At 37.2% G+C, this 26996-nt stretch overlaps 1 protein-coding gene across 1 annotated transcript in view; it reads right to left on the bottom strand.

The window, feature by feature from the left end:
- Positions 1-26996, bottom strand: part of npas3 (neuronal PAS domain protein 3) — a 320924-nt gene that overhangs the window by 188866 nt on the left and 105062 nt on the right. The window contains exon 3 of the mRNA XM_016545634.1: positions 19939-20183. Coding sequence (XP_016401120.1) covers positions 19939-20183 — 245 coding nt within the window. The remainder of the gene's footprint in view (positions 1-19938; positions 20184-26996) is intronic.

The raw sequence follows: 26996 nt of genomic DNA, 5'->3' as shown, positions 1-26996 counted from the left end.
TAAGTTGAGATTTACAAGAAATATTTTAACTGCTATATGTAAAAGGAATACTGCTATTAAAAAAGCACCTTATTTATTTAAAGTGTTTGCAAACCAAATGTTATTGCACTTTTGTTCATATGACAGTACTTTTAAAGGAAAAAAGTGCACAATACACTACTTTTGAATGCATTATTGAATTTTGTGCATAATGCGATTAATCGTGATTAATCGCAGACAATCATGCGATTAATCGTGATTTTAATTTTTTTGCGTTGCCCAGCACTAATATATATATATATATATATATATATATTGCTTTAGTGAAATGCCCTTGCAAAGTGAAGCAGAATGAAGCCGAGTTTCAGCAAAGGACATGGGTCTGTATTTTAAACAAAACTCAGATGAGTTCAAAGGAGTGTTTTTTGAAAGCGCCATTTCAACAGTTTGCTCTCGAGCAGCCGTGAGGCCAAGAGCTGCAGCCTGGGCTAAACTCAGCGTTCAGAAATGCGAGACCCTCGTAAAGCGGCTTCTAATTGTGATGATTATGTGAGCTGGAAGCAGATAAAACATGTCATTGTTTTTGAGCTGCATAATTCAGTGGAAACGAGCAGGGTGTTGCTGAATACACACTTTTTTACGAAGCCTGTTTGACGTTATTTGATGGTGACAAACAATATCAAGCTTTCATCTGATTCCCGGGTTCACTATAAGCCACGGTGAAATGTGAGAGAGTGGAGTCTAAACAGCTGACCACAACAAAACATGCCTGCTTAAGCCAGTTTAGTGAAACTTTCAAAGGCGGATGGATTTATGTTTGATAAAACAGACTGAATAGACATTTAGGAAGAGTTATTATCTTGGATTAATCAGCAACACCAGTGATACAATTTTATTTATTTGTTTCAGTCAAACAAATTTTATTAGTTGTATCACAATGTGTTTAGATTTTTCATTTTCTTTGTATTTCTCAAAAACTTCAATGACAATTCGTATTACCATAACAGTGTTTTAATGCAAAAGTAATGTAATCTAATGATGTTTTTCACAATTTAAATCAGAAAAATGAAAGGCAATACAATAAACCATGATGCATAAATATTTTGTGATAATACAATTATTTTATCACAAAATATTACATTTTGCAATAATATTTTAAATAATACAATTTAAATAATATAGGTTTTGGCATTACAGTAATCAAAATTAGATTTTTTTTTCAGAGGTGAAATGTTCTTAATTATAATTTAAATAATGCAAAAAAAGGTCCTAAAAATACATAATAACACTTTACTTGAAGGCTTTATATATAATACATTTCAAAGCTATTCATAATTTAGGTTGTAATGCATTATATATTGTCATAATTGTAAACAAAGTTAAAAAGCATTATATTTGCAGATTCCTTACCACGTCTAAAATTGCCATGTGTTTGCATTATATTTTTAAAGGTGTAAAAATAAATAGATAAGTATTATAATATATATTATATATATATAACTGTGGTTACAATTATTCATAAGATGCATTAGAAGGTGCATTAAAAGGCATAATTAATGCATTAATATGTTAATAAATTATACAAAAACGCTTCAAGTAAAGTGTTACCAAATATACTTCCATGACCTTATTTTTTTATGATTTGTAAAATTCGGCCAGGTTTTCGTGAGATTGATCCACAGGGGTCCATCAAACACACAACCCTCTTTTTACTCCCTGTAAAATCCATGTTCTGCTCCTGGATGCTGGCAAATAATAAAACACACTGCATTTTAGAGATTTGTTTGGTCGAACAGTTGGAAGAAGACAAACCGCAAATGTTTACCAGGTTCCCTCTCGAAAGCGAATGGTCAGCACCGCCTTTTGAAGTTAATAAATTCTGCTTATTTCCATGTTTGCACACACCCTCCCGCCTTGTTTGCGCTCGGACCAACAAGTGCAGTTTACACCAGATTTACATTTAAAAGGGGCCCCCGCGTGCAATGTAAAATAAGTGTTGATTCGAAGAAATATCAGCTGTGAAATCGATTGAGGCTGTGCGGAGCTCCCGAGCGGGTATGCCGCGGCCGGCCCTGGCCTTTCCAGCCGCACACACAGGCTACTTCAAAAGCCAATTAGTGTGATTTCACATTCCCCCGCAGCTGAATAATTTCATGCAATTTTCAGCCACGCTGGATGGAGGCCAAGTTTGTTGGAAAGCACATCGGCCCCCTCCGCCGCATCCCTCGCCCCCAGATTCCTCCTCGGCCCCCTTGTTTTTACCCCTGTGCTTTTCCTTATGCGTTTGGAGTCATTTAGAAATCTTGTCGAAACGTGGCGCTCCTAATTACACGCGTATCAGCACACACACTGTCCGCGTTACCCAGCTCTGCTCCCACAGGGCTGTGGCCACTTGCGGCCTCACACACACACACACACACCTCTCTCACTAATTTCATCTTAGCGCTGGGCTGTCAAACATTTCCCCTGTCTGAGCACTTTTAATCGATTAGCTGAACGTCTCTATAATACATCAGCAGCTGGCAGGCAGAGGGGATTCGGCGGTGAGACAGTTTAATTACTGTACCTGTGTACCAGCACAATAGCAGCCGCTACACTGACGCCGATCGGTTTCACCCTCCAGCTCACAAACTCATGCCAGATACTCACTGTACGCAACACACATATGATAATACAGCACAGCTGCGGGAAACTGTAGGGCAAATACAGCACTAACGCACTGAGACCAGAACCAGAACTACTAAAAAAATACAAATACAGACATGGACTTCCAAATGAATAACAACAATTCCACTAGTTTCAACAGAGCAGCCCAAGTAGGTTTGCTGGTATCAGTTGGTTCAAGACTTGTCAAACTAAACAAGCTTGTTTAAGCTGGACTAACTAGTCTCCCACTCTGGACTTAATGTAGATTCACAGTAAACATGTTTTAGATATGAAGATATCTCTACCCATTTTTAAATTTAATTAAATTAATTAAAAAAATTTTTATTTAAACTAAATATAGATTAACTTAAATGATTTTAGCAAATGGCTGCAATATAACAAAGAGTGAAAAATTTAAGGGGGTCTGAATACTTTCCGTACCCACTGTATATATATATATATAATTACACTGCTGATGTTTGCATTCATATTTTCTATAAACATGTTGAATGATGATTGACAGCTGTCAAAATCAACTCAAGGTGAGGTTTAATTATAGGCTAAATAAATAGACTAAACTATTTTCAAAAAGATTTTTTGTCATACAATAAAACCATTTCATTATTTAAGATATATCATGCGTCATGTCCATGGCAGAGGTATTTCATTTATAATAATTGACAGATAAATCCACTGACTTGGATGAACCGCCCTTGGAAACCAAGCCAGAAATGTTTTGAATGGTTAAACCGCAAAACCCATAAGAAGCAAATCTAAATTTGCACCCCGTCCAGCTCCTTCCTTTGCCAGAACGACGGTACATCCTGAATACTCCTCAGTTCTATAAATACATTCTCAAGTCAGGTTTGTTTTTTTATTTTCCCACCCTCCGTGTCTTTGAAGCATAAATAATGACTAAATAAAAAGGGCTGAATCATTCGGGACGAGCGCCAGTGATTGATACGTGTAGAGGCCATGAGCCGTCTGCAAGAGACAGAGCATAATTTAGCATAACTATCTGCTATTCCAAAACTTTGGATAATTTCTACTTTAATATCCAAAGCTATAAGCTACTGACAATATACAGTTTCAGAGCACCTTGTCCAACTTTTCTAAACAAAAAAAACATTTCTAAAATATGAAACTCCATAGTTTTCTTGTAAACATATATTTAATGTTACTCAGTAATTATGGTATATTTAATAAAATGATGCACATGATACTATTGAACATGTTTACAGGATACAAGTCAACTCATTTCTAAAGTTTCGAGCTTCATAGTGACTGAAAAAGCAAATGTTTTCATTTGAGACGTTCGCAGAAACAAGCCCATTTCTAAGCACTAGTGGAAGTGTGAATAAAGCAGTCAGACGATACACACGTAGGAAGTGGTTTATATTACACAGACCCCGCAGACACAGCCGCAACCTCACATTCATGCAATGCAAATTCAAATCAACAAACACAGAGGGAGAAAAAAACTCACTATGGCAGAGTTTAATTAAAGGATCTGCATAATTTGAATCCTTTAAAAAGAGAGAGCGAGAGACGGAACGACGACAGAAAGACGAGATCAGTGCTGCCTTGAAGTCGATATCATTTAATGACATCAGCTCTTTTACAACACCGTCTGAGGCGGCAAGCTGCCACGACACATGGACGACGCGGGAAACGCTGATCTCGTCTCCATTAAGACTAACTCGGGGGTCCCTCGCTCTCATCCTCACAATTAACGCTTACAGTCTCTGCTAAGATGCATCTTGTTGGGACGACGTCCAAACAAAACAGAAAGGAAGAAAAGAGCGGCATTATTAATCAGCTCAACACACTCCTCTGACCTGCCCAAAACAATGTGAATCCAGCCTGAGGATTTACACACAGTTTCCTTCACCTGTAACTGGCTTGGCAGCTTAAGAGCTGATAGTAAGTGAACGACTGGATGTGTAATACTGCTGACACTACTGACACAACACACCGCTGTCCTCCAAATCTATCAGCTGCTCTACTACAGCTAAAGTACTCCCAAATCAAGCCTTATATTGGTTTACAACATAAGATAGCACAGTTTAAGTCTACTTTAAAGTCAGAGCAATTTGGTAAATTTTACCGAAATATTCTGTTTTTCAAAATTATTTATTTTAAAGTGCCCCATTTATGCCATTTTTAAGCTTGCTAATATTGTTTTATGAGTCTCCTAAAACAGGCAAAGATGCATGCAAGCTCAAAAAACACAAAGTTTTCTCAAAAAATTGATTTAATTTTACCTCATTTCTAAATGATTCGTAAACGACTCGTGCGAAGCAGTTCAAAGAATCAGTCTCTCTAAACCCCTCTTTTCCGTGAGCCCTCACTGCTGTGATTGGTCAGATGGCGCACTCCTTTGTGATTGGTCTAGAGCCGTAGAGAGCTTGGCTCTGGATTGGTCTACCACGTACAGCGCGTGTCGGAAACGAAACGCCCATTGCCATGACAGAATGACAGCCCTGGAGACTTGTCAATACATAGAAAAGATGGTATCGATTGTACCTTACCAACTCGAGCCGAAGTCTGATCATGAAACGGTTGAACTGGCTGATCGACAAGAGACTGATTCGCAAGCACGACTGGAGCAGGACGTTTCTCAGTGGTAAGTGTCAAGTGTTAAAAAGTTTGTGGTAATTATAAAATGTGGTAACATAAATTTACTCTCACAGCGTAGGATACAGTGTCTTCTCAACATGATGTTAACCACACAGAAATTTTACTGTTTGTGGGCGGTCAAGTTGGCGACGTAGAACGTGAGCAGACATTATGCAAATGTGTTACTTCGTGACGTAGAGCCGTAACAGAATAAGATTCGAATTCCTGACGACTCGTTTAGGCGCTTGCGAGCCGACTCTTTTTTTTGATAGACAATAACTTTATTTATCGTGCACTGTAGGCCACATACAGCTACATGACACACTGCATGAAAGGTAATATTCGAAAAGGCATAATAGGGGCACTTTAAAGCATTGGACATAAAATTCACAATTTTTATTATTTTTATTTTTTACTTACAAAAATAAGGACTTTTTAAACTGGACTCTTGAAAACCCTCCCTCATCTGCTGTTGGCCGACAAACAGATGGCCCCGCCTCAAACTCACGCCATTGGTCGAGCCAATGCTGTTATTTCAGGATGGTTGCTGTGGAAACAAATATTCTTTTCGACTGACGTAACCATGGTTGTATGGGAGGGTAAAAATAATATTAACCAGTAATATCAAACCTGTAATCAAAACATATTTTTATGAATGCAGGGGTGGTAGGAGAAAAATAATAACCCTCTCAAAACAATAAGAAAATGCATAAAATATTGTGTCTATGGAAAAGAATGGAATGTAAACAGAATGTACTGAATTGGAAGAATAGAATAAAGTAAAATAATATAAAAAATAAAATAAAATAAAATCACATCACATCACACCACGTCACATCATATCCGATAAGAGTAAGTCCAGCCCTACATTACATTACATTACAATTTTATGTTTAATATACTACAGCACAATACACCTACATATCTATTCCAGGTTTTTCTTTCATAAAAGTAAACTAAAATCTCAAAACTATTTTGATTAAGGTCAAAAAAGATAAACAAATAAAGCTGCAAACAAACGTTTTAATTCATCTTCTACTGTGTCTGAATTTCTTCAAAGGATGCCTATTAAAAACAGTCATAGATAACTTTCCTATTGAACCAATCATGGTAGTTATCCTGTGATTCAATAGAGTCTAAACAAACTCACAAGTGTGCCTGAGTTTATTATACTTATGCAGTCACACAGAAAGTCTCTTCAAATCTATATTTCATTACCAGGCCACAGGAAACTCAGGAATTCCAGTTAATTGTGTCGATTTTCACTGGCTGCTCACCCTATTATCTGAAGCAGAAAATGTAAGCATTCAACAGAAAGAACGGTTAAATGAATCTTGGGCCATAGAGAACTGATAAAAGGTAAATGAAGTAATTTTCTTGGAGCTTCTGTCCAACAGAGATTTTCATAGCAAGGACGATGCAACAAGGAGAAGTCGGTGTTATTTCTAATTACTTAAAGCAAGCAACAAATTCAATCAAACGCTTCTAGCGATTCAGCGAGGGACTTCAAACGCGGGCTCCCATCAAGAAGCTACTCGTGGTGAGAGCTTCTGCTACCAAAAACAATGAATTTCATGTTTTATTCATGCATACATATACATTCTCATTAGTGGCAGCCACCGTGTGAAGACAGATAGTGTGATTGAGTGGGGATGGGGTGGGGGGGACACGGTGCTGTCGAAGGCCTTGGGCGATCTGTTGATTGACCGGGCTCCGGTCCCAGCGGTGGTGACCGCCAGGCTCGGTGATGGACACACATTGGAGAATGAATCTGAGCTAGCCTGCAGCTGGGTTGTGCATCTGGACTCCTTAGTGGGTCCGCAGATTGACCTAATACAAGCCCACTGGCAAAACAGCACCAGGGTGTTCCAAGTGTGCTACAAGACATGCACGGGGCACAGGAATGCTGGGATATGGAGAGTTTGCTGCTCGTGTCTACAAAGTAAACCTTCTTCTGCTAGGGATAGGATAACAATATGTGTTTATACGTTCATGCACATTCAGAATTTAATTGAGGATGCATTTAAATTCCAATTCAATTGAGTTGGCAAACAGGATACAGAATTGCAATTTAAATTTGACTGTGAAAAAGTGAAGAAATTCATGCAGTATTGTTCAAAAGTTTGGGGTCAATACTTTTTTTTTTGTAAGGTAATGCATACTTTTATTCAGCAAATGCACAATTAATAGACCAAAAGTGGCAGTAAAAACACTTATAATGTTACAAAATATTTTTATTTCAAATACAGTAAATGCTGTTCTTTTAAACTTTCTATTCACCAGAGAATTCAGGAAAATAAAAATCAACGAAACAAAATTGGAAAAAAAATGTTTTGCATGGTTTCCACAAAAATAGTTCCTATTTTCAACATTGATAATAATAAGAAATATTTATTGAGTGCCAAATACACATATTAGAATGATTTTTGAAGGATCATGTGACTGGAGTAATGATGCTGAAAATTCAGCTTTGCATCACATGAATAAATTATATTTAAAAAATATTACAATTAGAAAACAGTTATATAAAATCTTAATAATATTTCACAGTATTACTGTTTTGCTGTATTTTGATCAAATAAATGCAGCCTTGGTGAACAGAAGAGAAAACATTAAAATAATCTTAGTGACCCCAAACTTTTCAAGTTCATTTTACCTGTTGAATTTCAAGTCTTTACAATTCAAATTCCAGTTCAGCTTCCTGTGGGTGTGGCTAATTTAATTCAAATTCCATCTGATAAACTGAAAGGAAGCCAACTTGCAATTCTAAATTTTGCAACCTAGTTATATGAATATTGAATGTGATTTTCATGCAGAATGAGGGTTACCTTCTAGACACAACCAACTTCGTCAGGCTTCTACTTGGCCAGCCCCACTGTTAAAGCAAATTCAACATCACAATGGTAATGCAGAGATGAGAGCGAAAAATCCTAGACTGTCAGGGCCACTATCAAGTGCTTTATTATAGATATTAATGAATAATATGGGTGAGCGAAAACTGTTAGTCATGCGTTGAGATCGCAATAGCTAAATGTTTCACGCATGAATCGGTTGGTTTTTCAGTCAGCGCCCGAGTCTCTCGACCCCTCCACCCGCGGCTCGCTCCAAGCTCGCCTTTAAATGGTAGAAATCCATTGGTTTCGATATGAAGCTCTTTGTGACAGCAAGTAAACTGAGTGATTAAGCCGGGCGGGGGCTTTTGAGGGGCAGAAAATGGTGTGATTAAATTGGATGATTTGGGTGAGTCATTTGTGTCCTGCGAGAGACAAACAGCGTTGAGGCCAGACACCTCCATGACCTTCCTCTGAAATCTTAACCGCCTTTACACTTCACTGCAGACAAACAGCAAACCACAACACAGTGTCAGAGAACGGACCATGATTATCAACCACTTAGGAAGAATTAAAAAAAAATACATTTAAAAGAAAATATGAAATAAAATACTTTACAATAAATTTAATATCATTTTATACACACACATAAATCTTTATAATTAAATAACTAAGTTTCGAATGTTAAAATCGAAAAAATAATTTGCCATTGCAAAACTTGCCGCCATGATGTTAGGTCCATCTCCAAGGTATTGCTATGCAGTTGCTAAGGTGTTCCAAGTGTTTGTTTTTTTAATCATGTTGCTATGCAGTTGCTAGGGTGTTCTAGGTGTTTGGTTACTGGACTTCCACTAGAGTCTCCATGTTCCCATGTCTACTGCACCGGAAACACAAAAAGAGCGCAGTGACGTTTTAAAAGCAGGATATCAAGTAATTATTTTTGACGTTTTGATTCGTGCGAGGCTATAAAGCTCTGTGACAACTTGGTTTAATTATGAAATATATTACAGCTGCCTTAGTCGAGCCAATTAAATTTGATTGGATACTTTCTTTATTCAACAACCTCTTTTCATGTCATTCTAATTTACTGTCAAAGCAGCCTGAATATTGGAAACTAAATTATTTACTACAGCCCATAAGCCAATAATGTTCCATTTGTCTCGTACTGAGAGAGTCTACACTAACAAGATTATTAAGGACATTACTTGTAATAGTAAATGCCCTTCACTTTATTTGAGGCTCATGCTGTGCTTTCAGACGTTCCACTTTAAAAGAGCAGCACTCAGAAGAGACTGTCAGCGGCTGGCTGGATCCACCAGATGCTCAGGTACGACCAACGATGGAAAAATAAAATGGGAGATTAAATGATATGCAGGCAAAATCAGTTTAAATCTAATGAAACCTCTTCCGTGCCTTTGAACAAACGGCACCATTTATCCCAGCATAATTTTTTTTTATTAAAACTAGCACTTAGGCTCTTCTAAAACTTGCATCTACAGAAAACACTGAGGTAATCTGTAATACTTTGTGAAGATATTGGCCACAGCCGACTACAGGTTCAATCACGCCGCTGGAAAACGAGGCTTTCCATATTCATTCCGACAGTCTCTTGGATTCATTTCTCCATTATTGGCCTATTTGCAAAAGGACTAATTACTAGCAGGCCAATGAGAGTCTAAGCACTCGGCCTATTCGTCAGCGCAAAACACCTCTATTTTTAGCGGAGAAACAATAATCATATTCTCTTTCTGCCAGGAAATCTGCAGTGTTGTTACTGAGGAAATACAGCCCTTTCTGAAAGTAAACACACACAAAGGCCGACCCGGAGGGTATACAAATACACAACGCGCTCCCGAGCGAAGCCATTGGGAAACTTAAGGCACCCTGGAGGGCTGTCTCACGCTGGCGCTGCCAACATTGGCTTTGTTGTCTCCATTCAGAAGAAGGATAGACCATTAAAGAGCATAGTTACGCTCAAATATATAGCAGACTCACGATTACGTCCCAGCCCAAACAGCGAGCTGGATTTGCACCTTGCATAGAGAATCTCGCACGAGGGGAATGTGATTTAATAAAGAAATAACGGCCTCGTTCTAGCAATTAACTGCATTTCTTTGGCTGCGTTTGATTTAATGTTAATCAATTCACTGCAAGATAAAGTACGTACAGTTTTTTTGCTGTTATTAAAACACATTGTTTGACAACAACGCTCCCTCAAGCTGTTTTCGCCTCACGAACGAAAAAAAATAAAGGTGTATGAGTAATTGTTTCCATGGCAATTATGGCTTTCTTTGGTGTGCGTTGGAAAATAAAGAAAATAGCATAAACATGCCCACAGCCTCAATGCAGCCAAAAGCAATTTCCTCTTCTAAATTTAGTTATGCAAAGCCTATGGGCATCATCAGCATTTAGTAATTAGTTTTATAATTACTGCTGTTTTGCTCACTGTCATTCAATTTTTCTTACATCACGACTGGGGAATGGAACATCTCACACTCACAGCTGGGCAAATTACCATCCATTTCTAGAGTGAAGGATATCAGGGAGGGCTGATTTTTACCCATGATGCCGGGCTCCGAGCGGCACAACACCTTTGAGCCTGCCATTTTCCACAAAGTCCAGAATGCCAGGGAGGAAAAAAAGCACTTTTTTCACTGTTGTGAGGGTCTATTGTGATGCAAACAGCATTAATTCTCTCATTACCATTAACAATGAGTGTGGCACGCTGGTCACCCGGGTAGAGCACTTTAATCAATGCCCTGCTCTCTGCCAACCTGCTCCGCCAAAGACCCCCTTCACATGAGGATGTTAAAGTGACTGCTCCATCACTTTGTGAGCTGGTCAAAGCCTTTAATGAGATCACACTGTTGACTGTATGATGGTTTGATATGCTAATATATTAGCGGTGCACAGGTGGGTATTTGGGGTTGTTGTAGCTGTAGTTGTACCGGATTCAAAATATTAATAAAAAACTATAAAATAACACTGATACTAACATTCTATTTTTAATATATATTACTATACATATACTGTATAGTATATTGCATATTACTATATACGTATACAGCGTATATATTATTGTAACGTAGTTTGTAGATCGGGAAGAAGGCGGCGGGAACCGGCGAACATTCAAAGAAACTTTAATAATAAAATAAACACAAAATAGCGCGACAGCCCCTCGCGGACGACTGTCGCGCACAAAAGAAACCAAAACACAAAATAAAATCCAGGCCTGGTCCTCTCTCGTCCGACACGGTCGTCACTCCTCCCTTTTATCCTTCCGGAGCTCCTCCATGAGACTCCACCGTGAGTGGTGCAGGTGTCGCTCATTATCAATTACTCCACCGGCCTCGCTCCGTTCCCACGGCTCTCGGCCCCGCCCCCACTCGTCACAATTATATTTTTAGCATATTTATAGTATTTACAGCATATACATGGTATATTTTTCTAGGCATGGAATATTGGGATGATCAACTACTGTACATTTGCTAAAATGTGCAATATACAACACAGCAGTGGTGTAATGTAAGTAATAATAATTAATTACAGTACTTAAGTATTTTTTGGGAGTATCTGTACTTTTTATATTTCAGCCAACTTTTACTTTTACTCCACTACATTTCCTAATAAAAATGTATGCTTTTACTCTGATACATTTCCCTGAAGCATATTCGTTACTTACTACAAAATAGTCAGAAGTCAGAAGAACACGGACTGCAGGAAAGCAGGTTTGACGAATCAGTGGTCTGGCGCTTAAAAACACCTTTGCTCATGTGCAACAAGTGCGCACACAACCGCGGATGATTTCATTTAGTGGTCGACCGATATTGGTTTTTTGACGGCCGATGCCGATATCTTTGAAAGCAGGGTGGCCGATGGCCGATATAAAGCCAATATAATTTTATTTATTTTAATTAATGTTTAAGAAATTTGAAATAATTTGAAAATGGATTAAAAAGTAAATGTGTTAAATAAACATACTTATACTTTAGATGACAAAGTATTTTTCACAAATAAATATTTAATAAAAAATATAATAAAAAAAGGAAGTAAACACTGTAACCAACAGGGCACTCAGTATTCTGTGAAGTTTGTGTGCATTGGGAATCATATTTTTTCAAATAAAGCCAAGGTTTTTAATTCCTTTGTTTAACCGTTCTATCTAATTATTAGACAGACTTCTATCCGTATTAAACAGAACTGTTAACGAAGATGGTCGAACAAGAGGGAGAAGGTGAGCACTGTGCTCAGGCGCTGCCGCCGTCAAAATAAAAGTCCCGCCTCGAACACATCGACCAAACAGGAAAACTTAGTTTTGGCATATTTAAAAAATGCCAAATATCGGCCGATATATAGCGGCCTTGGCGATATATCGGTCTACCACTAATTTCATTTTCCACTCAAGTCGAGTCTGGGGTCTGCGATATACAGTATATCTTCTGCGATAATATGGTAAGTGTTGTTGTAATGATGTGCGATCTGACATTATCAAGTATATTACCAAATCACACAAACAGAGACAGGGTGCATGCACGTGATGAATGAATCAGCTTTTTGAACGAATCGGTTGAATAAATGATTCAGTGATTCACTCATTAACAGAGTTAATGCTTTGTTCCTGAATGAATCAGCCGTTTGAACAAATCTGTTGAAGCTCAATGACTCACTCATTAACAGTCACTTTCTGTCACCTACTGGCGGTTGTAATTTCACATTTCGACTATTTTTTTCATGTTTTAAATCATTTCAAATATCAGTAGCCTATTCAACGTTTTATGTTAAAAACAAAACATTATTTATGCATCTGTAACTGCAGTTTAAATGCATCCATGTCCCCTCTGAGATACATAAACTGTGTAAATACATCTAAATGCTATTTCAGACGCAGATTCCAAAAATGTTTTCTCATGTTGGAATGAAAAACACTAAGTATCAGATTAAGTGCTTCTTATTCTTACCAAAAAATACAAAATGGAAAAAAGAGTTAAAACTGAACACAATCTTGCTACTCAAGCTGTGTATGAACATTTTTATATATATTTGACTCACTCATTAACAGTCACATGCTGCCACCTACTGACGGTTTTTATTTCACATTTTGACTATTTTTTCATGTTTTAAATTATTTCAAATATCAGTATTCAACGTTTTATGTTAAAACCAAAACATTAGGCCTATTTATGCATCTGTAACTGCAGTTTAAATGCATCCATGTCCCCTCTGAGATACATTAAACTGTGTAAATTCATCTAAATGCTATTTCAGATGCAGATTCCAGAAATGTTTTCTTATGTTGGAATGAAAGACACTAAGTACCGTATGAAGTGCTTCTTATTCTTACCCAAAAATACAAAATGGAAAAAAGAGTTAAAACTGAACACAATCTTGCTACTCAAGCTGTGTATGAACATTTTTATATATATTTAGTTGCTTCTTTTCCATTTTGCATTTACTTGTACTTTTACTTTCGATACTTAAGTACGTTCAAGATTTAAAAATACTTTCCGTACTTAAGTACAATAAATCTCACATACTTTAAGACTTTTTCTCAAGTAATATTCTAAACAGTGACTTCAACTTCTACCAAAGTCATTTTCTGGTAAGATATCTGTACTTTTACTTGAGTATGGCTTTCAGGTACTTTATACACCACTGCAACACAGCAAGGTGCACATAACACTAAAACGCAATGCGCACAACTTGAGCTTTTCCAGTGAATAAAATAACATTAAAATAAATAAATTAATAAAATAAAATAAAATAAAATAATGAAGGCATTTTTCTTCACCATGATAACTGGATGGAAATTATACGAAACATGATTTGGTCATGTTACACAACAAGGCATACTACTAAGTGAAATGTTTATCATGGAATAATGTCTACTGGTTTACTTACTACTGTTAAAAACATTAAGCAATATTCGGTAAATACTAAGCATGTTTTCCATTTCCGTGGTTTGTTCATATGGCTTTTTATATTTTGTCAGTAATCAAACATGCTCACCAAACCCGTTCTCAAGCAGTGTTAAATCATATTCAAATACTTAATTCATTTTACTCAATCATTTCATTCCAATGAAGGAAAAAACATACTAATAAATTAATTAATAAATAAATATAGCTCAAAATATTTTTCTTGTTAGCTTGTAATGTAGCTGCTTTTTCAAAAGGCTAGTTAGACTGTACTTCTTTAAATTAGTATCTTGTAGCTTCTTGTAGTTCAACTAACAAAGCACAGCTCTAACAACACCTTAGAGTAGACCCTAGAGTTTGCTTTCTAGGAAACAAATACACTAATAAAATGTATACAGCCACTGATCAGACAGATGGTAACTGCATACTTGTAAATGTGAAGCTTCAGTTTTAAAGTAGCTTCGCCAACACCGGAAAGCTGAGCTGAAGAAAGGTGGTATGAAACAGCATGGAGCTCATGGGTGTAGCTAAATGTCAGGCGTGAAGAGAACGAGACGTCAAAGATGTAGCGCAGGGGAGAGGGGGAGAGTTCTCTTCAAGGTCTCTCCGAGTTTATTGATGAAATTATGCTAATTGAGACAAGTACATGCACATTTGGCTGCTACACTGGAACAGCATGTTGTTTCGTAAAAAAATAATAATAATTAAGGAAACTTTTTATGGCTGATTAAACTTCAAAAGAGGCCATTATGCTTGTTAAAATGCTTGAGTTTATGAGGTGCCGAAGGACAGCGTCCCAGAAGACGAGCCAAAAACAAGCAAACAAAGAAAGGAGATGATTACGAAATCTCTTTTTCCTTCAATATAAACAAGTGGGTTGAAAAGCAGGAAGTTTCGTTGTATTTGGCTGAGTGACACATCTATGCGATGCAGCAGTCACCAGAGATCAAACGCTGATAACCAGCGAACACGCGACGGCTTCCAGCTCTGCCTCTAATAAAGACAGCGGGCCGCCACATCTCAGGTATTAATCACACACAACAAAGCACTGTGTGTTTCTGTCAGTGTGTTCCACGCGCTTCCACTGACTGCTGAATAGATTATAACCCCACTGATGAGAAAACCGTCAATACAAACAGGATGTTTACAGTAGAACCGACTCCACGACAAAATAAACCCACGCTTGAGGAAAACTGTATGGCTCACGAGATCTCAGCTGCATTTTTAAGTATCAACATTGTCTCAGATGTTTCTCCTAGAATTTCGAAAGAAAAATAAATATACATAAAAGATACATGCACAAATGTTCAAAAGTTTGAGGTCATTGAGTGTTTTTTTTTTTTAAGAAATAAATATTTCTATTCATCGAGGATGCATTAAATTGATCAAAAGTGACAGTAAAGACATTTATAATGTTACAAAAGATTTCTATTTCAAACAAATGCTGTTCTTTTTAACTTTATTTTAATTAAAGAATCCTAAAAATGCATATTTGTTAATCATAAAAAAACAATAATAATAATAATTGAGCAGCAAATCATCATATTAGAATGATTTCTGAAGGATCATGTGACACTAAAGTCTTCTTGAGTCTTCAGCTTTGCATCACAGGAATACATTACATTTTAAAATCTATTCAAGTAGAAAACAGATATTTTAAATTGCAATAATATTTCAAAATTTTTTACTGCATTTTTTACATCAACATATAGTAAGAGTATAACAGCTATAAAATAAATTTGGATAGAATATGGATATGAATTTGATCTTGGGGGGAAAATCTTGACTGCAAATCTGAGCAGAGTTGAGAAATTATGGAGTTTTTTTCCTCATTTTTTTTTTCTCCCAAGCCTCCATTTCCTCTCCATTTAATCTCATCGCTGTCTAGGAGAAACAATTGAGACGTTACAGAGATCTCGTTTGTGATTTATCTCCCTGTGGGCACCGGCAGTGCATGTAAAATAGTTTCGCATTTCACTCAATTAGGTAATTCCCCTCCGTTAATATCAGTCTCCGAGCAGCCGTCGGCGCAAGATGTTTATGCCTTGGGTGATTAAGACGGAGAAGCGAGTTTTTGACATTCCGATAGAAAAGCTGCTATTTTGCAAATATTTCAGCCCATTTGGAATTCCTTTCCGGTGATCATGAAAGGACAACTGGCATATGCGTCCTCGACTCGGCGGCTAACTACAGGCACAAAACGTGTCAATTGTGCAGGCAGCGCTGTAGAGTTTGGGGGTGTGCGCTTGGTGAAGTGTGGCATTTTGGCGACTGCTCGCTGCTCTGCATGCATGAATAATGAATGCACAGGTGGTGGAGGGGGGTCAGGGGCCCGCGCCATCCTCCAAACAACAGAAAGGTCATGCTTGTTTGTGCAGTGTCCTTCAACAGATGTGAAACGCTTCTGACAGAGACTAGCAAATTTCAGCTAAAACGCTCCAAAAAAATTAGTTGATGGGTCAATTACGGTAAAGGTCAACAGGCGCAAAAGGAGAGAGGCGGCTAGCGTGCGACTTATGATAATAAATCAACACTTGAGAAACGGAGGTCAAATTCTTTCAGTTGCGATGCCAGTAATACAGCCGGCTTTTATTACAGATAAAGGCCTGAATTCTACGCTTTGTCACCCTGCTTTTGCATTCAACAGAAGGCGGCTTTGTTTTAATGGTGTTTGGCGACTCTCCACTGTTCAAATGGCAGCTCCAGATTGTTCTTTATTCAACACGGACACGAAAAAGAACCGTAAAAATGCAGGTAGATTTTCCTCTAAGCATTCCGACTGGCATGAGATTTGCCAAACGACACTGTTCGGAGATTTCCCAAAAGGTTACAATCATCAGTTATAATGTAGAAATGCCTTACAAGAAGTCAACTTGATTTTTTCTTCTTCTCACAGCAAATATTGTATAATAATAACAGCAGCGGCGGCTTCAGATCTCAATGTAAAGTCGCTGGGAAATTGCCTGGAAGTCTGCACTGACAAATGAACTGGCTACTTCCAGACACAGGAAACAATATCATTTTCCTAGGGCTCACCTTGACTCATGCACACAAACAATCGGAAGGAGAAACTGGCCCTGCCCTCTGAGCTCCGGGCATGATGCAATAAGTCACCATATGCTCGTATTAGTATGCTCTGCATTATGGCACACGGCGCGCCTCCCGGTCAGCTCGCCAATCAAAACACATGCACCTCTTCTATTCTAAACAACAATCCGGCAGGAGTCAGCAGAGGATGAGGAGAGAGAGCTCTTTACCGCTGTAGGTCAGCCCCATCTCCTCACTCCGATCGGAAAATAAACAGAGATTCATGAGCTCGGACGAATCGGGAGCGGGGCTGAGTATCCATTAGCTCTAGCGATGCAGAGCAGCAAATCGGGAATCGATAACAGGTTCTGGTCGAAATGTAGTGCAAATAAAATGGGCCGCGCTACTGATTCAATTCAAACGGCTGCTGTCAATGAGATGGAAGGACACAAAGAGCCTCTCATTGTCCTAGAGGGTTTGAATTCACCTTGCTGAGCGTTCATTAATACATGGGATGCAATGCACTTCATTCATTTCCTTCGCTTACATCATTTCCTGCACTGCATGTCGAGCACGTTGATGTCAGACGTGTAAAAGGCAACAGTCCTGCGGACCGGCTCTACACCGAATTATTCACCATATACATTTTCTCATTAAAATGCATGCGGCTCTTCAAAGCGAGACAACAATAATACCATCTGTTGTGTGCCGGCCGGAATACACAGAACAAAGCCGCTGAAAACTGCAACAATTTACTGTTGCCTCTAACAACATTCACGGTATTACAGCCATGCCAAATGTACAGTAAATAATTCACACTTAAGTGCAAAGTAGCTGTAACGAATTTACTCAAATAAAATCAAGAAAATAACTGAATGAAATTTTTTTTTTTAAATATATAAAATTTAAAATAAGAAAACAAATATAACAAATAAGTAATATAAAATAATATTATATATATACATATATATATACACACACATAATGTCTATGTAATAATAAAAAAAAAATATGGCAACTGGAAATACTGGAAATACTAGTTTGTCTTTTTGGTTGAAACCCAGGCACTAGAAACATGCTAATGATCCTAAGAGCATCATCTCTTTTAAATATTACAGCAACATTTGATATTTAGCCACAGCCATCAAATATAATGAGAAGAGCAAGTATCGAGCGCATCTTTTTTCTTTTCATTGATCCCGACCGCATTCTTTATCACCAACCAATTAGCATTAGTTGATTAACCAGGCCCATTACTCACCTAATCGTTACAGTCCAACTAAGAATCCATAGTTACTGTTAAATCTATAGGCTGCTTCAGTGTACTGACGTTCGTAACTAATTAGGCTTCTGTAGGGCATGGCACGGTCTTGTTTATTTATTACCGACAGCTATTTTTCTTCGAGAGCCTGTAGTGCAACAAATTCCAGTCAGGAGGGAGCAAGTTATGACCGCTGTGCACATCTCACTCGACTTTTTTAATGTACCTCTACAGTTTCATTTTCTACTTCCTGTCCTTGCTGGTAACCAAAAGCACTAGGAGTTGATCTGTTGTTTTTGTGTACTGCATGCAGTTGACTACCACTGACAATCATCTCAACTTTTTTTTTTCTTAAAATTACTCTTATAAAAGGGATAGTCCACCAAAAAAAGAAATTTCTGTCATCATTTATATAATGTCATTCCAAAAATTTATGGCTTTCTTTCTTCTGTGGAACAATAAAAGAAGACATTTTGAAGAATGTAGGCAACCAAACGGTGTCAAGGTCTCATTGACTTCCACAGTATGGACAAAAAATATAATGGAAGTCAATGGGACTGGTTATATCTATTTCAAAATATCCTCTTTTGTGTTTAGCAGAAGAAATGCATGCAGGTCTTTAAAAGAAGCCTTGCATGCAAGTTGGTTGAATGAAACAGAAATTTGCAGCTTGTGTAAGTATATTTAGTTTAAGTTCATTGTGGATGCAGTAGTGTCCCCAAAAGGAATTGCAAAATTAATGAAAATATTTACTTGTAGTTGTTGCTGTGAAAAAAGTTATTTATTTATTTATTATTTATTTTAGAATTCCTGCAATGATTTAGAATTAGATTTATTGTATTATATTTGTTTTATTAAATTTTTTAGACAAAATGGTTTGTTACTTGTTGTCTAAATGATACTTTTTGACTATTTTTCTATGTTGATGGATTTCTGGTTATACATTATGAGCAGGGTTATTATATTAACTAAAACTAAAACCATAAAATACATTTACATTATTTAAAAAAAGACTAATCTTAACTGAAATAAAATAAAATATATTAAAAAAATATTAAACTTATTTTATTTCATCTAGCTGCCAAGGAAATATTTATCATTTTCATTTAGTTTAACTTTATGTACTAAAATAACAAAAACCGAAATAAAAATTCATTAAAAACTATGTAGACATATTTAAAAAAAAAAATTATTAACAACAAAATTACTTAAACTTTAATTAAAATTAAAATGAAAACAGAAAATATAAAAACAAAAAAACAAGTCAAATATGAATTAAAACTGTAACAGTATCTGAATTATACTAAAATAGCACTGGTTTGATTATGAGTTAGTCAGGTTTACTTATTGAGTGGATTATGACAGAAAACTGGACAAAACCAGTTAGTGATTCTCTCATGCCAACACGTGTTATGTTTAACTGTTAATGTTAATCATTCCAAATTGTGTGATAGTTGTATTTAAGTAAGTGTTTTATTGTAAAGGCAGTTTCACATTTTTTAATACACTCTGAGGAACTCGAAATGATTGTCTGCAGTATTCTATATTGAGCATACTACACACATACTATACATTAAATTGAAAATAACCTGGAAAAAACGGAATATTCCGTTATTAACAATAAAAGAGCAAAAATTCTACACAGAAGAATGCCTCTTACCTTTGACTGAGGTGTTGGGCGGCGGTCCTTCGAAGCGCAGGTTCCACGGCGGGTCCCCCTGGTTGGTGAAGTCCCTCATCTTAAGGTAGCTGATGGTGAGGCGGATGATGGAGGCCTTGTCCAGCTGGCTGGTGATGGCGCCGGGGAGCGGAAGCATCTTTGCCAGCTCGTAGAACTCGAAGTTTTCCTTCCCCCGGCGCGAGCGAGCGGCGTCACGTGACTTCTCCTTCCTTAGAGCCTGCAACCTGACAGAAACGCAAGAACGTCTGTAACATAAACATCTACTGCTAGTCAAAGCCTGACAGACTTTGCTTCCTGCATTGTGACTTACAAAACTTAAATCCTTTATGCTTAAAGTCTACATGTGTGAGGCACAGAGGGACGATGTCCCAGAAGACAAACCAAAACAAGGGGAATATACTGTAGAATTATTATTATGATTATCATTTCTTTATCTATCAAGCAGTGGGCTAAGAATTTTGCTTTGTAAATTTACATTAAAAATTATGTTGAATTTGACTCCATTTGCTTTTTTTAACACAAAGATCTGGTTATACTGTGGGCATATTATTATAAAAGCCCAAAAATGTATTTTCATCAAAATATAATAATTCTTTCCACCTCAAAATTGCTTTTTCATTTGACATCCCCAATCTCCTTTATTTTTTAGCTCTGACTTGAAATGGGACATGGCATACTGTGGTGGTACATTACCATTCAGAAGTTTGAGGTCAGTAAGATTTTGTAATGTTTTTGAAACAAGTCTCTTTAGCTCACCAAGGCTGCATTTATTTGATCAAAAAATACAGCAAAAACAGTAATATTGTGTAATACTTATTTAAAATAACTGTTTTCTATTTTAAAGGGGTCATATGATGCTGCTAAAAAGAACATTATTTTGTGTATTTGGTGTAATGAAATGTGTTTATGCGGTTTAAAGTAAAAAAAAAAACATTATTTTACTTTAGTCTTTGCAACTTTACAGATCTTCTTTATGCACCAAGAGCTTGTAACACTCCAAAGAGAAAGGAAAAATTGAAATCGCATCATATGACCCCTTTAATGCATTCTAAATGCAATTTATTCCTGTGATGCAAAGCTGCATTTTCAGCATCATTACTCCAGTCTTCAGTGTCACATGATCCTTCAGAAATCATTCTAATATGCTGCTTAGCTGCTCAAACATTTATTATTATTATCAATGTTGAAATGTTTTGCTGCTTAATAGTTTTGTGGAAACCATGATACATTTTTTCAGGATTCTTTGATTCATAGAAAGTTCAGTATTTATTTGAAATTGAAATGATTTGTAACATTATAAATGGCTTTAATGGCACGTTTAATCAGCTTAATGCATCCTTGATAAGCAAAAGTATTAATTTCTTTAAAAAACTCTCACTGACCTCAAACTTTTGAACAGTATATACAGAAGCATGATTCATCTTCATTCACAAGAATATAAAATATGTGTTGTTAGTGAGAGTACTACACCTTAAAGAGAGGGAAAACCATGGTTACTATTGAGAGATCCAATAATATTATCTTCTATTCATAATACACACATGTAACTGGATTCATCTGTATTGTAATTTTGTAGCAATGTATCCCAACACTGCCTTTCCCAGCCAAACAAAAGGCCCAGGAGAGACGGTCTGTAACTGAACTCAATAGCTGTGCCGGGCTCTTTGTTATTGACTGTATACAGTATCAGGAGCACACCTCTGTGCAAATCACAGACGGGGCAGGCAACCGCGGTGTTGTGGCGCTGGGCTCCAGCAGGCTAAAGTTGCAGTCACACCGACTTAGTTGTGCTCCGTCGAGAGACCTCAGCTCAATTGATTCAGTCATTGGAATCCAGAAGTGGGTCGAAGTTGTGATTAGCTTTGGCCCGGGGTCTCGTGAGACGCCCTGTGAATGACTTTCATTGCTGCCTTTTTACCACAGACACAGACAGCCGGTCAGAGATCTTCTTTCCCCGCCAAGCACTCAAACAAAGAGAAAGAAACACAAGACCGCGGTATCCTCACCTACATCTGAGCTCAGAAGCGATGCTAGACGGAAAACGCCCAAAATATACACTCGCTCCCCCACATGCCTGCACAAAACAATGATTTATTATAAATTATGACTACTGCCTCAAAGTGTTTCTGTTTATTCTGAATCGAGTGATTTACAACTATGCGCTGAGCATTTCTCTGTATTTATTTCCTTCTGAATAAAATAAGTCCCTTTCTGGCAGCAACTGCTACAGTAGCGACTCAACATAATGTCTACACTGGAAGTGACCAACGCCACATCATTAAATATGAAAATGCACTGGAATACACTGATGTAAACACTGTATGCACTGTAAATATGTATATGTATATATATATATATATATATATATATATATATAAGTTGTAAATTAAACATTATTATTCAAAAGAAAATACTATTTAAATCTTTCTACTTCAAAATTTCATATTTAGTTCAATGTGTTATTTACCAATTCATTGTAATTATTTGTGAAATTTACACACTTTCTGATTAAAATTTGTTTTCACACCATTTTTTTTCTTTTTAGTGTGGGATATTTTACAGTAGCAGAGTTATACAAATGGTTAGAAATACAAGATGACATAAATTAATAAGCCAGCGGCCAGAAAACAACAAAATTACGAAAACAGAAAATAAAATCTAAATAAAAAATGGTTAATAACTAAAACAAAACAGTATATAAATGAATCTAAAATAACACTGAGTGTATATAAATGAAATAATTTACATTTTTTACTTTCATTTCAGAGAAGAAAAAAACTGCCTAAAGTAGCTTTGCAGCACGTCCAAAGTAGAAATGCATCATTTGCCAAATGAATGCAATGTGCTGCAATGATACTTCCACGTTTTGGGGTGTAGCTTCATTAACTATAACATGAGCGACATAATGCATCGTGCACATCCAGCATAGATAGTGTAAGTTGCAAAACATACTCTATGTATTCTCAGTGTTGCCACAAGGTGCTATAGCAGATTTTTATTTCTGTCATGACAACTCTCGGAGGGATTGGCATGGTAATGTACATGACAGTGTTAATGTATTTGGTCTTGGCGGAATAGATCTGCTACGCTGCTGCTGCTGCGGCAGAGCAAGTACCGAGACTTGCTACTGCCAATACATCCACAACATGCTGCTGTGAGCATGTAAGAAATATTGCTGCTGCAAATATAACATACATGAAATAACCCCCATATAGCGTACATGAATCACCTTGTAGCAGATCTATACAGGTGGAGCTGGGGAAGTTGGAGTGTTTCTGAAGCAAGCTGCAACTGCTACGGCAGCACTAGTCATATATTTGAATGTTGAGCAGCGAGCTCAGTGGCTACCGATACAGGAGAGAGCCAATCAGCTGTGCCATGTGATAATGATGTCATTAGGTCAGATTGAGTTAGACCTATCGGACTGCGCCATCTAGAGTTTCATGCCAGAACTCTGTATTTATTGGTTTATTTGGATAGGGACAGTACAAAAATTATGATTCCAGTCAAAAAAGCTGAAAAATATGCATTGTACATATGTAAAGAGTATTCCATATGTTAATTTAATATTTAGTGTAAACTCTTCTTTTACGGTAAACTAGTGTCACGGTGGAGCAACAGTTTTGAAGAGAATCTTGCTGAGCAAGTTAAAGTTAATGTGTACAGCTAGATATCGGAATAATAACATCCGGTTTAATGGTGCATACAACTCTGTTGTTGCCTAACTCTGGTGTGAAACATACACAGCTATGTTTAAAAAAACTAAAAGCCCCCCTAAAATGTATTCAAATGCATATACAAATCAGATTCAGAAGCACACCCTTTTCATCCACTTTAAGCACAAGTAAATCTGCATGAAGTCAGTGTATCGGCTAATAACGCACACGGCACAGACTTTCTGGTGTTTACAGTCTCAGCTCTCCGGTCCAAGGTTTGAGTCCACTGATTTATGATTTTCAATCAAACAACTCACAACAGCCGCTTTAATGCTTCCAAAACACAACTGCCCACTTTCTGTAGCGTTCATCATGTCAAGCCATTCTGAATTAAGTCGGAAATAAATCAGCCCAGAGCTTCTGCGTTCCCCGTTGGCCGACATTTAGATTAATTTTTTACCACCATAAATGCTAAATCAGTTATAGCAAGTGCCGAAAGATGGGGAGTGAAGAATGCCTTGATGGATGAAAAACGACTGTTGGTGGAGAAGAAAATCAGCGGATATTGTCTCCACATTTTATCAACAAACAAAAAGCAACATAAAATATGAAACAGAGCTGTGCCACAGAACGCGAACATATTCTGGAGTACTTCATCTTGTAATTCCCACTCTGCTTCAATAATTCCCAAGAAACTTCCAGCAAAAAAAGCCCAATTACCTCCCCCAATGATGCCTCACGCAGATCTAATACTATACAGTACAGATGCCGTGATCAATTTGAATCCTGTATGAAACTATCATTTCACCATCAGATATAGACTGGCTCCACGCCTTTGCATACGAGCGATGGATTTCTATTCTCAATAGTGTGGAGCGTTCCAGCACAAGAATAAAAACACCATTTTGCTTCCAGGCTGGTATAAAAATACTCCTGGATTATCTGCAATTAACATAAATGTGCCATAAACCTTTTTTAAGAACTTTTTGCATTCTAAAAGGTTAGAGTTTATGCCCGTAGAAACATCTGGTAAGAGTAAAAAGCCAATCAGTGTCATATTTTCATCAGAAAGACACTGAAATCAATACGAAATGACATTCACAACCTATTTTACTTGTATAATGTGATGGAATCATGTACAGTAGGACAGGATTTGATTAGATCCTTCAAAAACTGTTTGGATCCTGAAAAGTGGACGATAATATCAGAATTGAACCATGTGACTGGAGAGGAGGGACTTGATGACATTAGATGTAAAAAAAAAAAAAAAAGTTGCTTCAGAGTTATTTTATTTTTATTATTTACGATTATGAAGACAAACGTGTTCCTTCAGAATAACATAAACAGATGAATCATTTACAATAATACCTGGAACGTGAATTAAGGAAGTAAATAGGGTCATTTATGATTTCATGTTGAGCATTTCTTTGTTTATGCATGGATAAATAACTCAAATGAACCAAATCAGACCTGGTTGACATAAATGTTGGGAAACAAGATTATGGACTAAAAAAAGGTTAGCACATTGAAAAAAAAAACTTTGTAAAGGCTTAAAGATAGATAGATGACACACACATACACAGAGACAGACAGACAGACAGACACACACACAAGCAAAAACGTCAAGAGGCTGAAAGTTCTGCAAATGATCATTTAGGGTTGAGGTAATTGCCTTCATCAGTGTAGAAAAAGCAGGCAGAAGAGAAATGTCACTTCAGATTATCCTCTTGCCTCCTGAAGCAATAGATGACACTTGATCAGAGACTAAATGCCAAAACCAATCAATTCCTTTCGTGACTTTTCTCCATGCCGCAGTAAAAAAGGCCATAGTCTTGGTTCTTCTAATTAAAGTAAATGCTATCTCCTTGGTAACCTCATTAATATTCTCAATGACTTGGTTATACATAAAGTGTGTCATATGACTGGTACAAAATTAGATGGAGCACTGCACGGCCATCAGCCTAAAATTACTCTTGGAAAGACTACTGTATATTTCATATACAATTTGACAAAAATACAACTTCAAAGCTACATATTCTACTTTTTATTTTTAATTCTACAATGTTGTTTGCACCAAAAACAGGTTATTTAGTAAATTCATTTTCACATTTTCCACTTTTAGAATGAATGTTTTACACTGTAGTTTAAGAATGTATATATAAATGAGCTCTGGTTGACTTTTTCGCATATGAAATGAGGAGCAACGCCTCCAAGGTGCTGAATACTAGCATTGCATGTAAAAGTGGGCGGTCATTGAGGAGGGAGAGTTGTGTTGTGACTGTCGACATACTACATCAAACTCTTATTTCCTGTTTTCATTTCATTTTCCACTACAGTACAACAACAGTAAGAGTAACATCATGAACTAAGCTTCACCTGCCTATGCAAGAGCCTACAGAAAGTGCTGCTTTGAAATAGCTGCGTTCAGACATGCATTTTTAAGCGCAAGGTTACGTCTCGCACGGTGCACTAATTCCCTTCAAGGTCTGCGCGTACTTCCCTCTCAATCAGTAAAATGGATCCAGTTCTGATGTGAGTGTCCATTGCTTTCATTGCCCTCAAAGTTCTGTCATTCAACTGTTCGTTTGTCCTGAGAGCTTAATGTGTGTGTGTGTGTTTGTGTGCTGGGAACATGTTGACATTCTTCATTAATATGGACGTTGGTTGAGGAGATCTATAGATGCGCTACCTACAAATTATGCCAGGTGAAGCCCTCTGCATAATCTTTTTCTTTTTGTCTGGAATGAAGTCCTTCCCTGCCGTCTTACAGCGGCCTTGTAAACCCAATTGAAGGCTTTCTGGAAGGCCACATTCACAGTGAATTGCCCCCTCTTGTCTTTCACAATAACACAGAGTGGCATACACTCTCATAACGCTCAGAATGCAATTTACCGAACACTTTCATAAAGACCGATCCCTCTTAGCTAAAAGCAGTTTAGTGTCTCTTTTTGTTTAGCGTTAGACAGAAGGGAAAGTGGCGGAAGTGAGAGGGCGACAGAAATAAACACACAATGTTTGCATAAGAGTCGCAACAGCAGATAGCAGGCATCAATTTAATAAAAATGCACATTTTAAGCTAATAATAAAACCTAAATTGTGTTATTTCACATTGAAAAGGCCGGTCCGGACAAGAGGTTCCATTCCAAAATTCACTAAAATTACCCACAATGCTGCGAAACAGGAAGCACTCATTTTAATGCTGCAGCCCCCAGTGTTTGCTAATCCCACAGTGCTTTGGTTTGATCTCTGAACAGACATGACATCTCAATGGCCGGCGATTGCCCAGCAGATGCGTGCGGTGTCAGAGGGGCTGTAGGCGTGTGATTGGCTGTTTAAAGCACACGGGTGACCTGACTGGCTGGACAAAGAGAGGTTGTCAGA

Source organism: Sinocyclocheilus rhinocerous, unplaced genomic scaffold (assembly GCF_001515625.1).
Source record: "Sinocyclocheilus rhinocerous isolate Xijiao unplaced genomic scaffold, SAMN03320098_v1.1 scaffold853, whole genome shotgun sequence".
Classification (NCBI taxonomy): Eukaryota; Metazoa; Chordata; class Actinopteri; order Cypriniformes; family Cyprinidae; genus Sinocyclocheilus; species Sinocyclocheilus rhinocerous.
This window is presented reverse-complemented; position numbering and strand designations above follow the sequence as displayed.